At 37.9% G+C, this 13074-nt stretch overlaps 1 protein-coding gene across 1 annotated transcript; it reads left to right on the forward strand.

Moving 5' to 3' along the window:
* Window positions 1-3191: 3191 nt before the first annotated feature.
* On the forward strand, window positions 3192-5132 carry LOC131783108 (uncharacterized). The gene has a single exon (XM_059099851.2). The coding sequence runs from the start codon at window positions 3253-3255 to the stop codon at window positions 4555-4557; it is 1305 nt and encodes a 434-aa protein (XP_058955834.2). The 5' UTR covers window positions 3192-3252; the 3' UTR covers window positions 4558-5132.
* The last annotated feature ends 7942 nt before the right edge of the window (window positions 5133-13074 follow it).

Genomic DNA, 13074 nt, shown 5'->3' on the forward strand with positions numbered 1-13074 from the left:
GAGGTACGCGATAAGGATCCGCAAATTCATTTTAAACAACTGCAGAAAGTACACGAGAGAGCGTGACCTCGCCTTTTACTTGTAAATTTGATATACATGTGAAATACACCAGAAAAGCGTTTGAGAAGCATGTCAAAAGTATGTTACCATGCACACAGTGTTTCCTCGATTTTTTTGTTTAGTTCTTAAGCCTGCATGCGAAAAACGTGTTCTCAAACTTCAGAGCCTTGCACGTTTTAGAGGCTTGACAACGATTTGTGATTGAGCCTGAACAAGGCGGAATTTTAAACCTTGGGCCTTTGATCACCCGCGTAAATATGATTTCCTTTTTAAGAAAAAATAAAAACCAAACCGCCCTTGATTAAGGTCGCATCGGAAACACCAAAAATTTGATAAACGCTTCGGTGTCACAGCGAATTAATACGGTATCTGCATGAAACAACCATTCTATCTGTTTCACTCTCAGAAATGAATTACAAAAATTTTTTGAATAAAAAACTGGAATACTTACCAAAAATTACGTAGAAAAGATATGCTTATAACGTACTTTAACTTTACTTTAATCTTTAATTGCAATTAAATTGAATTCAAAGATTATGTCTCTGAGATGTATAATTACCGCATTAACTCCACTAAACGTTGCGGCATTTGATAGTGTTTTGATTTTTTTTTTTTGCGTTTCCGATGCGGTGTTTAATCAATGGCTGCGTTTATGCCAAGATCTTCTCTGATAAGTCTCTGACATCAATTACAGAGGATCACCTACAAATATATTTCAGAACCGCAGCATGTTTAAAGCTCCAGTAGCTCCCATTTTGAAGATTCGTTTGAAGGGAGTTAAAGTTAAATGCATTGTAATGAGCCCGTAATTTTTTGTTGCTGTCGTTTTAATTTTTTTAGTCTTTGTTTTTGCCTATTTTGGTTTTATTGTTTGTCTTCTTTTATTGTTCTTTTAATCCTGAATAAACGTCGCTTTCTTTCGACTGAGTGAAATTCTCATTTGAGGGCGGTGTATCCCTAAGTGGTGTAGAAAGGTTTTCATTTGCTCAAGATCCAAATGTTAATCTCCTTCTAAATTTTCAAGTACTACAACATTTATATCCACTTATGTTGCTTAGAAAGCTATTGAATCAGACGTAGCGCTATCTCCCGAAGTTTTAGGTATTGTTAATACAAGGCAAGACCATCAAGATGGATGAAGAGTCCTTGAAAATGTTGATTAAGTACATGAATGTCTCTTAAGTCCCTGCTTGAGTAGAAGAAATCCTTCACTCAAAATTAATCAGCTTACTTATTTTGTTTTTGTTTACAAGGGCAAAGATGAAAACAGAGAAGGTACACTTTTGACGCGACGAGCCTCTTATGCAGGCGGTGATCATCTTCCACCTGTAATCCTTTCAGCTCACGCAATTTTCTCTTTATCTTAATGTAACTTGATAGTAAAATTATTTACATGCTGTGTCCACTTCAGTTTTCTTGAAAAGCAAAAAACTTCCTAGCTCTGTATGGGCCTCTTTCGTATCCACGAAAATGTAAGCCAACTGGAGGGTAAAAAAGAGTTATACTCTAATGTAAAGCCCACATCAGTCTAAGTTATATTTTTGGCACTCAGTTTCGATGTATGAATAAAAATGTTTAGTATCAAAGAACATAACTTTTCCCGTTAGATTAGGGTATACACAAAAGAACCGGAACAGATGATTTCCTATTCAAGAATTGGGGCCGGGTCGCACTTGAGCCAATTTTGTTTACTTCCAATTTTTGGCGAGGAAAAAATTGGCAAAAATTTCGCGAGGGCCAAATTTTGGCGGTGGTCGCATTGGACCAACATGTTTGAGCCAAAACTTCGCTGATTGACATATATGTCATGTCACGATATCTACAGTCAAGAAAACATCTCGTGCATTGCTTGTGCAAGAATGGATCGTCATATACAGGTGACTATTTTCGCGGCTTTCGGGCTTTTGTTGAATTTTGTGTTTCAGTCTCAACAGAACAACGCAGCGTTTTTAGTATTGTTGATGCACTATCAGCTGGCTTTTCAACGGTTAGTGTCTGCTGTTAGAAGACGTAGGGTTCGCTTGAATTGGTGCCGATCCAGGGTAGGAGTCATTGGCATTTCCAAAAAACTGCCGCTCGTATTCCGCGTTTCCATTGTAAAAACCATAGAAAGAAGGGTCAGATAGACCGGGAAAAAAATTATTTTGTCCCGACATCGTACGTGCTAACCTGCACTAGCCGAACAAAGTAATTTTTCCCGCCGTAACTTGATCCAAGTATGTTTGAAGAAAAATGGCAGCTCAATGGTTAAACAAACAAAATTGTTTGCTTTGCCAAAATTTGGAAGCCTTCGAGGCAGCACTTCGGCTTCTCTGAAGACTGGCGAAAATTTGGCAATCCGCAAAAAATTGGCGAGTTTTTGAAACTGGGGGTCGCACTTATTTTACGTTACTTGGTGACAGATTTATTACTTATACAAACAAAATTGGCTAAAATTCGCTCTAGTGCGACCCGGCCCTTGGTTAACCTATTTCCTTCGCGAATTCCTCATTTTAAATGCCATCGAGGTAGAATTTCACATTCTTTAAATGCTTAAACTTTTAAAACTGTCACTATGGGAGTGTGTTAAAAACTTGAAGCTCATGCCGATCGATTTTGCTTTCATAATCCCACAAACTTTAACTGAAGAATCGAGATCAACTCACACCGAGTAAATGAGAAATAGAGCAACAACAATCGTTATTGACTACTGGGACATCAGTCTCGAGCTGATTTTGCTGTTTTGCTCCTGAAAACGTTTTCGAACTTGGGGAAATGGCAGAGAAAACTTTGCCGGAGATTGATCAAAAGCCATAATGATTAATGGGCGCTAGATCTTTGTTAACATGAAATGATTAATCTACAAGAAATTAGGGCTAAACTGATTAAAGTTGCGTTGCACCTTTCTCGACAAAAAGATTTTTTACAGACGTTTGGTGGAGTTCTATTTCACTTTAAGGCAAAACTAATTGAAACAAATTGTAGCCAATAAAGATTTGCGCAAAGCTATAAAGCTCAGTAATTAAATCCACTATTTTCGGTAAATCTCGTTTAGCTAATCGTATCATTTGTACAGTCCAGACAAGGTCATTGCCATTGACTGGTTAACGAAACCTTAAGCTTGGATAAACATTTTATCACGATTTTGACAAGAATTACGTACATAAAGGGCTTGAGTCAGATATCAACAACACTCTCACAATAACCATTGCAATGGCTGAAATTCAGTGCGTCGTTTTCACGACCTTGCTGCTTTTGAGTGCGCTCACCTGCGTTTCTGGTAAAATAGGAAAATGTGAGAAGATCAAAATACCATTGTGCCAAGGCATTGGCTACAACTTCACTTCCATGCCAAACATGTTCAACCACGACACGCAGGAAGAGGCAGCGCTTGAAGTTCATCAATTTTGGCCGCTAGTAGAGATCAAGTGTTCGGCGGACCTGAAGCTCTTCCTCTGTTCCATGTTTGCTCCAAACTGCCAGCCAAACGTCAAAAAAAGAGTTCCACCATGTCGTTCGATTTGTGAAAGGGCAAGAGATGGTTGTGCACGTTTAATGCGTCAGTATGGCTTTTCTTGGCCCAAACGCATGACATGCAAAACGTTTCCTGAACTCGGTGGCGATAAGCCGTGCATGGAAGGAAACGGAATTGTAGCGAACGGAACGTCAACGACAGCTCATCCTTTAGAGACTGTTCTTCCAAAGAAAACAACCCCATTTAAGAAATGTGAGAAGATCAAAATACCTTTGTGTCAGGGCATCGGCTACAACTTCACCTACATGCCAAACATGTTCAACCACGACACACAGGAAGAAGCGGCGCTTGAAGTTCACCAATTCTGGCCGCTAGTCGAGATCAAATGTTCGGCTGACCTGAAGCTCTTCCTGTGCTCCATTTATACTCCTATATGTCAGTGGAACTATGGGAAAGAAATTCCCCCATGTCGATCGCTTTGCCAAAAAGCAAGGGAAGGTTGTGCGCCTCTTATGCGCCAGTACGGCTTTTCGTGGCCCAAGCGATTGAGATGCGAAAATTTTCCGAAACTCGGCCATAAGATATGCATAGGACCAAACGGAAATTCAGCCAAAGGATCCGTAACGACATCTTTACCTTCAGTCGCTGTTCTTCCAACGAAAACTTTGACCGCTCCAAAGAAATGTAAAAAGATAAAAATACCTTTCTGCCAAGGTATTGGCTACAACCGTACCTCACTACCAAACATCAAGGAGGAAGATGCCGTCTATTTCCAACAGTTCAGGCCACTATTTGGAGGCAAGTGTTCTCCAAATCTGAAGCTCTTTCTTTGCTCCATGTACGCTCCTGAATGCCGACCGAATGTCACAGACCCACTTCCTCCTTGTCGCTCGACTTGCAAACAAGCGAAGAGAGGTTGTGCTCCTTTCATGCGCTTGCATCACGTTCGTTGGCCCAAGAGATTGAGATGCAAAAATTTTCCAAAAGCTGGAGGCAAGAAGTCGTGCATAGACCCGAACGGGATTGTACATAAGGGTGCATAAACAATACCTCCATAACAACATCTGCAGCTACTACCAAACAGAGCGGAGAACCAAAAAGACTGACTTTTAAACCGCAACATTTGGGCGCCATTTTCTAATATTGGATGTCATTTATATCATTAATCATACATCGTCATATTTTGCGTTAGATGTGTTATTTGAAAAAACAAGCCATACGGTAATGATGACGTGGATTACCGAAAGCTTGCAATTTTGAATCTTAAATTTCATAAGCAGTTTTAAGCCTTATTTGAACTTTAAAATTGATCGTTCAAGTTCACTTCTACTCTTCTTCTATTTCTGAGAAAGATGTGCGCTAGCGGAGAAAAGTAAATAAATATTAATTTGTATTGAGGTCAAAGTAAAAGTTATATGAAATATAATTTTCAAATGTGATGGGAAGGTTGTCTTGTAAAGATCCCTTCCATATAACAGTCAAGTTTTAATTACCCCATAAAAAACAAAAATATCAGTAATCTTTGAAATAAAAGTTATATTCATTGTTTTTCTTGGTCGACCAGTGCACAAAAATCCAATTTGTGTGAAATAAATAAATAAAGTGTTCTCTTGCTGTATCACAGAATAGAAGTGTGTTTCGGTTGCGTGAGGTTAATTCATGCCATAGCAGTTGATAACGGGTGATTTTGTTGATTCACAACAATCACTCTTGTCTAAGGCGGTTTAGCACTAATCTTCATGTGTTCGAACACCATTCAGTAGACATCATATCCTTGACCCTATGCGGTGGCCCATTTGAACAAATCGTGCACAAGGTATGGCTTGAGCCAAGGTGCCAACCGAAGATCGTTGTTTGATACCTCGTGTTGATTAATTCAGCTCTGCTAAGTCTTCTCGCAATCAAAGAATATTCATTGTTCTCTTGAAAATAGCGTCATAATGTCAATGAAACGTCAACTTTTTGGTAAACTTTCTTCTTTTGTATCTCCAAATTTAAGTTTGTATTCCGGCTTTTACACCGTTCCCCTGTTAAATAAGGCTATTGTGTTTGCGCTTGAGTTGACCCTTAAATTCCAATGATCTAATTCTCCCTGACTGCTACGCATTTCCTTGCAGAATAGTCACGAGAATCTGGTGTTAAATCAAGATAACAATCTCTACCTGATAAGTTTGAGTATTCTCATTACCTGTTTGTTAAATAATGTATGAGTGTTATAGTGAGAAGTTACATGTTAATCCGGCATTACTGGGAGTTAAAGTGTGAAGCTGAATGAGTGAAGCAAAATGGCCTGGTTACTAACTTGATCTACATGCTGTAGTCCAAGAAGTATTAAATCAAAGATTCTAATTAATCGGTGTAATGATACAGGACTCTTTCAAACACAGTTTCCGTGAACCGGGTAAATCTTGAGCAAATGCTTGTCCAAGCAAACAAATAAACGCCTGAGTTGAATTTAATTCCCCTAATTTCTATTTTCATCACTATTAATATTATTATCGAACACTATCTCTGATTTAAATGTAATTTACTTTTCTTTCTTTTTACTTTGGCTTTGGAGACCTGGAAGAAAATATCTTTGTAGTAATATATCCGTTTGGAATAAAACCAATAAAAATAAGAGCTCGTGTTTATTCCAAACATTGACAAAGGAGAGTTATGTATAAAAAATTTTCCTTCCTTTGCTGGCTCGTTTTCTTCGTTTTTACAGAGTGAACCTACAGTGAAGAATCAAAATCAACGCGAACAAAGTACATCAGAGATAAGACGACACAAACAGATTGTCATATAGTATTTTTGAGACAGACCGGGCGTAGTCAACGACATCTGAAGAGTCTGGACCCGGAAAGATGGAAAAATACAAGGGAGGAGGTTAAAAAAAAGAACAAAAGTTATGTTCATTCAGAAATAGTGCCTGATCTGCGACACCCTGAAGGACTGGACATTATTTCAGCTAAAGTTAGCGAGCCTCTTCTCTTTCCTTTATATGATATTTAAAACACAATCTCTTAGATCCAGAGTTGGGTGACAAAGTTCAAACCGCATCATTTTTGCAGTGCCTTACCTCTCATAAATTAACTAAAGTAGTTCTCTTATTTTCTCCCTTGAAAGTTTAATCTAAAAACAGCGGAGTGAAATTATTGAAATAACCTCTTCTTAGGGTCTTCATTGTCGTAATTAAGAATTTATAAAAAAGAAATATTCCCACCTCTGCAGTATTTTTTGTTAATTTGTTTGGTTGATTTTTTTGTCGTTGTTGTTGTTTGAGGAATGATATGGTTAATTCCATTTCTTCGATGTTAACCTGACTAAGAAAGCTATGAACCATCTGGTTAAAGGTTACGGACTGAATCAGAACACAAACGTTGCGAGTTAATCATTCTGTCTTGCGTGTGATTTAGGGGCATTACCACATGCACTTGTCACATGCATTTGCGTGTTTTAGCATGCAATTTGAGACCTTTTTAACACGCAGAGCTCAATTTGCTGAGATGAGACTGACAAGATTTACTTGCCAAGTGCACATATGCTAATAGATGTTCTACAGTAATGTCATTCCATGTGGCGGCTTGTAGGGCACACGACACGCATTTTTTCCATCGTTTTTCTCAGTTTGATATTTTTAAAGTTCTGTTTTAACCTTCAAACCGGGCTAGATTTCTTTCAAAACTTTTTCCCTCTAAGAAGCGCTCTTTTATCATCGAAGTTGTCGCGAAGACTGGTGACTAGTAAAATTCGTCCGACTGTCATTTCGTCTGGAGTCGTGGTGTGATATCTCCAAATTCTACAATTTCTAGTTGGCTATTTTGCGATAAGTCTAGCGACCCCGTGGGAAAGACATAATTATGCGGGTTCTAGAGCATGTCACAACTTACAATAACATAAAATCACACCATAAAATCCCTTGATGTACTAGCAGCTCAGAGGCTGAAGGGACGTTTTCCATGAATGGTAACGTTTATCTAGAACTGACTTCAGCAAGTAATTTTTTTAAGTCAGCAAGACATTGGAATCCACATCACTTGCCTTAATCTACTGTTCAGTTCACTATTTGTGTTTTGAGAATCCCGAGGAGGCTCATTTTTACGAAGTAAGCTGCTTTATTTCATAATGTATACTGAGTTATGGCACTTAGGGGCCACCGTAAAAAAGCTAACAATACAGAATTTTTCGAAAAAAATATATAAACTATTTTTCAGCTTACCGCTGTATTAAGTAACAGTCACAAAAAGTATAATACTTTTACATTTTGCCACGAAAAAAACTAATTCAGAAACTTGATTTTCTGCCGTAATAAACAATCAGAGTTGCCGGAACCTTTTAGTAATTACACAGCAGCACAGAACGCTAAAAGAAAATAAAGAGCAATTAGAAAAGGTTTAACAAGAGGGTCTCAAAGGGATGATGGCTTTTATGGCTGACGATTCAGATTTCAACCATTATATGACGGCTAACTATTAATTTCTTTCCGTCAAAGTTAGAAGAAGAAAAATTTAACGGTTAACCTTTTTTTAGCAGTAATGGATACAATTCGTCAATTTTCGTCAATTGCTAAATTACTTTGCCGTCTTAAGGCGAAATAACTGTTAGTCCCACTTGTTTCGAATTTGAAACAGCTTTGGTTTGCGCGCGCCGACCTTAGCGTGCGCTTAAAACAATTCACAAGTTAATGACTCGAATTTATCCTGAGTTCAATAAAATCTCGTATTCGTGTTAGGAATGACTACAGGACGGGCACAAAATGTTCGACGTCTAAATCAACATGTCTCTTTCGTCAAATTGGCATGGTCGACACTCGAATAAGTTTCGCTCATGAAAAGATTAACGTTTCACTCGGGTCTCATTTTCTTACTGTTGCTAATAATCTGTTCTTGTTTTGTTTGTTTATTATGCAGTCTTCCAGCCTATCCATAACCTTGTTTAACTTCCTCTATCTCGAAGTGTCATTTTCAAAATTTCCATTTCAAAGATATGTCAATTCATTGCTCTTTCTCCTGCTGGTCAAAGAAGCTTTCTCATTTATTAATTTTGGCCATTTTACAACTAACGATTGATTTTTTTTCAGTTAAAGTTAGCAGAGGAAAATTTCTCGGTTAACTATTTTCACTACTAACGATACAACTTCACGATTTTTTAGTCTAACGGCTTCGTCGTTTTTTCTGTTTTACGGCTATTGGTTAACCCCGTTGAGATCCTCTAGTGCTGAGGTTGAAAAACTTTCCTGTGGCGAAAAGGTTACGACACGTTACGCTCGTTAACTTGAATATAACCCTTAAGTTAATGCCAATAATTACCAAATAACCAGTGAACCAGAATAAGTTTTGTGGTGCTTTAAACATCCCCATCTAGAGCTGTTATAGGAGCTGAGATTCACTGGCCTGAGTGCAGCCGTCTCCTCCATCGAGACATCGGGTAGCGGGAGCAGAGCTCGGGCTTAATTATTACCATCCCGATTTGAGCACTAATAGGTCTTGGTCTTAATAGTACAGTGTACGCGTCATCCTTGTAATAAGACAGTTTAATGCCTGTGTAAGTGGAACACGTCATGTGCGCGCGCTGTTGTCGCGTATTTCGCCAATTTAAATGTTGTTTTTTATGAAAACGTATTACCAATGCCTAGTTACTTTCTCAAATTTTGTTGAACTTTTTACAATTGGTAACAGGACTTCGTGTCTTCCAATTCTGTCTGTAATCTTACTTGCGATTACCATTATTAATCGCCATCTTTCGAAGCAAAAACCATATCTTATTGGCCTTCCAATTAACTGCCTCGCCCCTGATACAACTCTTTACATTCCTAATGTTACATAATAAAACTACCTCGTGACATTCCTAATGTTACATAATAAAACTACCTCGTGTGTTACGTAATAAAAATACCTCGTGCAGTTCTTCCTGCTTCAGTTCTTTCATTTTCATCCCCTTACAACTTTGAATTGTTTCTTTCATTGATCCATCTGGTCATAATTTTTCTTTCACAAAGCTATTTAACACGACTTATTAAAACATTCATTTACATTTATCATCCAACGAATATCTTTTCTTACGCACGATTGGTCTAAAAACATCACTTGACTCAGCTAAAACTGGGGAATATCCGAGGATACACCACAAGTAATATTCCCCAGTTTTTTAACCTTCATTCCACAACAATCAGTCTTAGTTTAGAATTTAATTTAAGTTAAGGGAGCGTTTTAGAAGAAGGAATTTGTACCAGAGAACATTGAAAAGTGAACATCCCACGCAGTAAAAGACAATCTGTCAGTACACATCTTTTTCCCACGTGTTGAAGGATGATAAATACATGAGCCCCCCTTCGGCGCAAAAACTACATATGCTGGTATATTTGTCCGCGGACATATTCTGTTCCTTGAACTGAACTCTTCGCATCTCGGAACAGATAATGTTCGCGGACAAACATCCATGCGTACTTTTGAGCCAAATAGAAGATGTTTGTTATTCATACCTCAGTGTGGGAAATTTATGAAATGGAAAGTGGGAAATTTGGACGATTTTAATTGGAGTGGAAGTCGCTTAAAGGAAATGAAGAACAAAAAAGATCATCCACTTAAAAGGACAGTGACATACCTATCCACTTGAAATCACATGAGAAACAGATTCTGTTTACATGGAACTATGCAAAATAAAACAAACTTATGCAAAAAAACAGCTCATAACATTTCTTGGCTCACTTAGCTCACTTAACAACAGGCAGAAGAAAAATTGTAGATTCGAAGAGAAGGCGGGAAAAAGATGAACCTCACCAACAAACTGCAGAATACCAACCTCACAGATTGTTGGTTTCTTCTTTTCGTATCAAATCATTTTTCAGTTCTACCTTACACTTTTTTAGTCGTCCAAATAGTGATCCTCATAATTACCTGTCCTTTCACCATCGTACTGAACGTTATGGTCATCTTTGCTGTCAAGAAAAGAGACGACTGCAAACCACGTCCAACATAGCCCTTGCATGCCTAGCGACAACTGATACGATCGTCGGGATCTTTGCCTACCCAATTATCATATCTTATGAAATATTGATTCTGCAAGGGGAAATCTCTGGAGAAGTATGTCAACTTCAGGAAGCAGCCAGATATTTAGCGAGCGTTGCCCTCTTCTCTTCGTTCGTTCACTTGGTTTTAATGACCGCAGAACGCTACATAGCCATCAAACATACCCTCACCCACCATGGAACCATCACCAAGACACGCGTGCTAATTGCCTCTGTCGTAGCATGGATTGTCAGCGCTGTCTTACAGATCCTTGGGATAATCGACCGTAAAATTTCCATTACTGTTAACAATGTGTTCATAGTTGCATTTCTGGCGTACATCATTTTCTGCAACGTAATGGTTTACCGTGAGACTCGTCGACATGAAAGACAAATTGCAGACCAACAAGTTTCAGTGGAGGCCAGGCAAAATTTTTTAAAGGACAAAAAAGCCTTTAAAGTTACAAGGACTGTTGTTGTAATAGTAATTTTCGGTTATTTGCCTTTCATGACTTTTACAGTTTTCAGTAACACTATAGAAGTAGCAATCTCGACAAAAGTACGATATATAATTTTTAACTCAGCAATATTTTTAGCTCTCGTCAACTCTTTACTTAATCCACTCGTTTATTCAGTCAGGTTACGACAATTTCGTGTTGCTCTCATTGAAATACTTCTGAACAAAAGCCAGGCTGAAGCCGAAAAGTTTGACGATAGAAGATTTGGGTCAGTTATCGAACAAATAGGAAAGAGAAATAAAGATGTCAACCGCGTGGTGAATGCCGCTGACATCGAACTAGGAACAAACCAGGCAGGGAGACAAGTGAGGACCAATTGAATGATCCAATGAGAGCAAAATAAGCGATTCTGAGAATAATAAACATAATTAACCTTCTAACTATATACTACAAAGGCGAATAGTCCCTTTCATGCGCGCTGATTGGCTGGTTCGGAAGTGATTAGCAAGCACTATTCACCTCAGAGCGGAGAAAGAAACAAAATCGCGTGTCAACAAATTAATTTCCGATTATTTTTTGGTATATCGACAGAATATATATATACTAAGTTCTTTTTGTTTTTGCATGGTGTTTACTAAAACAGTTGTTGACCTCCGCTTCGGTACATAATTTTTAACTATTTAGGGGCTCGATTTGCCTAGAGTCTCGGACATGGTTCTTTTCATACTTGTAACATGTGCAGAACAATAAAAAACCTAATTGGAATAGCGCTGTGGTAGAGAAATTTATAACACGAACCTTAAAAAAAAAGAAAGGCCGAGTATAGAACTTGGTGATAAGTTCCTTGCATTTTCTTTGCATCATTTTTGGCAGTAAAATATCAATTTCCATCGCTTTGTGACAAGACTTGCCCTGGAGAGTCGTCTTTTTACAAAAACTAAGCGATGAGGAAATGACTTGTAAATTATTTCCTGCCCCAACATCTGCACTTCATACATTTGAACAATGTAAAACAATATGTGCCTAATTGCCTCCTGTTTGGCTATTTCCGTCTCTGTCATTCCATTTTGCAATTTTCCTCCGATAACTTTATTGCAATTTCGTTCATAATCAACCTTAATTTGGAATTGTTTTGAAATTATTCGGCTTTGAAATCTTGCATCCTTGGAGTTATTTTCTTTGTAAATTTTCATTCACGGGACAAAATTGTTGAAATTAGGCAATTCAGGAAATAAAGCTGTTTTTTTTCTCAAGAAAATTCACGTCCTCCTAAGATTTTTCCACAAAAAAATTTTCGGCCAGAGTTCGTCGAAACTGCTCAACGAAAAAAAAAAAATAGAAAGAATTCTCATGCATGTTAAAGTTTTTCCAATAACATGACGTGTGAGGCAGTGATCAGTTCCGCATGTGTAAGTTCTCCCTCTTTACAATTGCGTCAACTCAAAAGGTTTGCGATCACAAAACAAAATTTCACCTTTCAGGAAAGTTCCTCGCTAAGTTACTTTTCGAAGACTGTCGGACTGTGGGACTGACAAATTTAATCCTTAGCGACCAGATGAAGAGCATTTTGAAAAGCTGGCTGACTTTTAGTTGGATATACATGATTGTTTACATGTGATGGTACTAGAAATAAAATGATATCATATAAATTTTTAAACTACTCAAAAACCCTGAGAAGAGACGCGCCCAGCCTTTGTTTAAAAGAAGAAGAATAATAAAAGATTGCTTACATAGGCTCAGTTATCAGAGGACTGAAATAAACGTAGAAAGTATCTGTGCCAAACTCTTAATATTCCCGTTAAGGCAAGCGTGCGTCCTGGGAGCGCAGTTGAAGGGAAGTGTAGGGGAGAGGTTTAAAATGCGAAAAAAATTCAACTAGCTTAGTTATCCTCGAGTTCAAAACAGGCTAAAGCTCTCGTCACGTTAACAAGGTCAGTTTCTATAACGGCGACGTTTGGAAAGTTTCAAAACGAATGCATTTGTAATTAATGATTAGTCGATAGTGTGAGTCTTAGTTCTAAATTTTTTCATATCAGTTTTTCACGATGAGAAGTAAATCTTATGTTCTTGTAACTTTATGAATAAACACATTTCTTGTTTCAGTACAATCA

Source organism: Pocillopora verrucosa, chromosome 13 (genome assembly GCF_036669915.1).
Source record: "Pocillopora verrucosa isolate sample1 chromosome 13, ASM3666991v2, whole genome shotgun sequence".
NCBI classification, from domain to species: Eukaryota; Metazoa; Cnidaria; class Anthozoa; order Scleractinia; family Pocilloporidae; genus Pocillopora; species Pocillopora verrucosa.

Coding starts and splice junctions, on each gene's coding strand:
- LOC131783108 (XM_059099851.2), top strand. CDS start 3,253: ATGGCTGAAATTCAGTGCGTCGTTTTCACGACCTTGCTGCTTTTGAGT.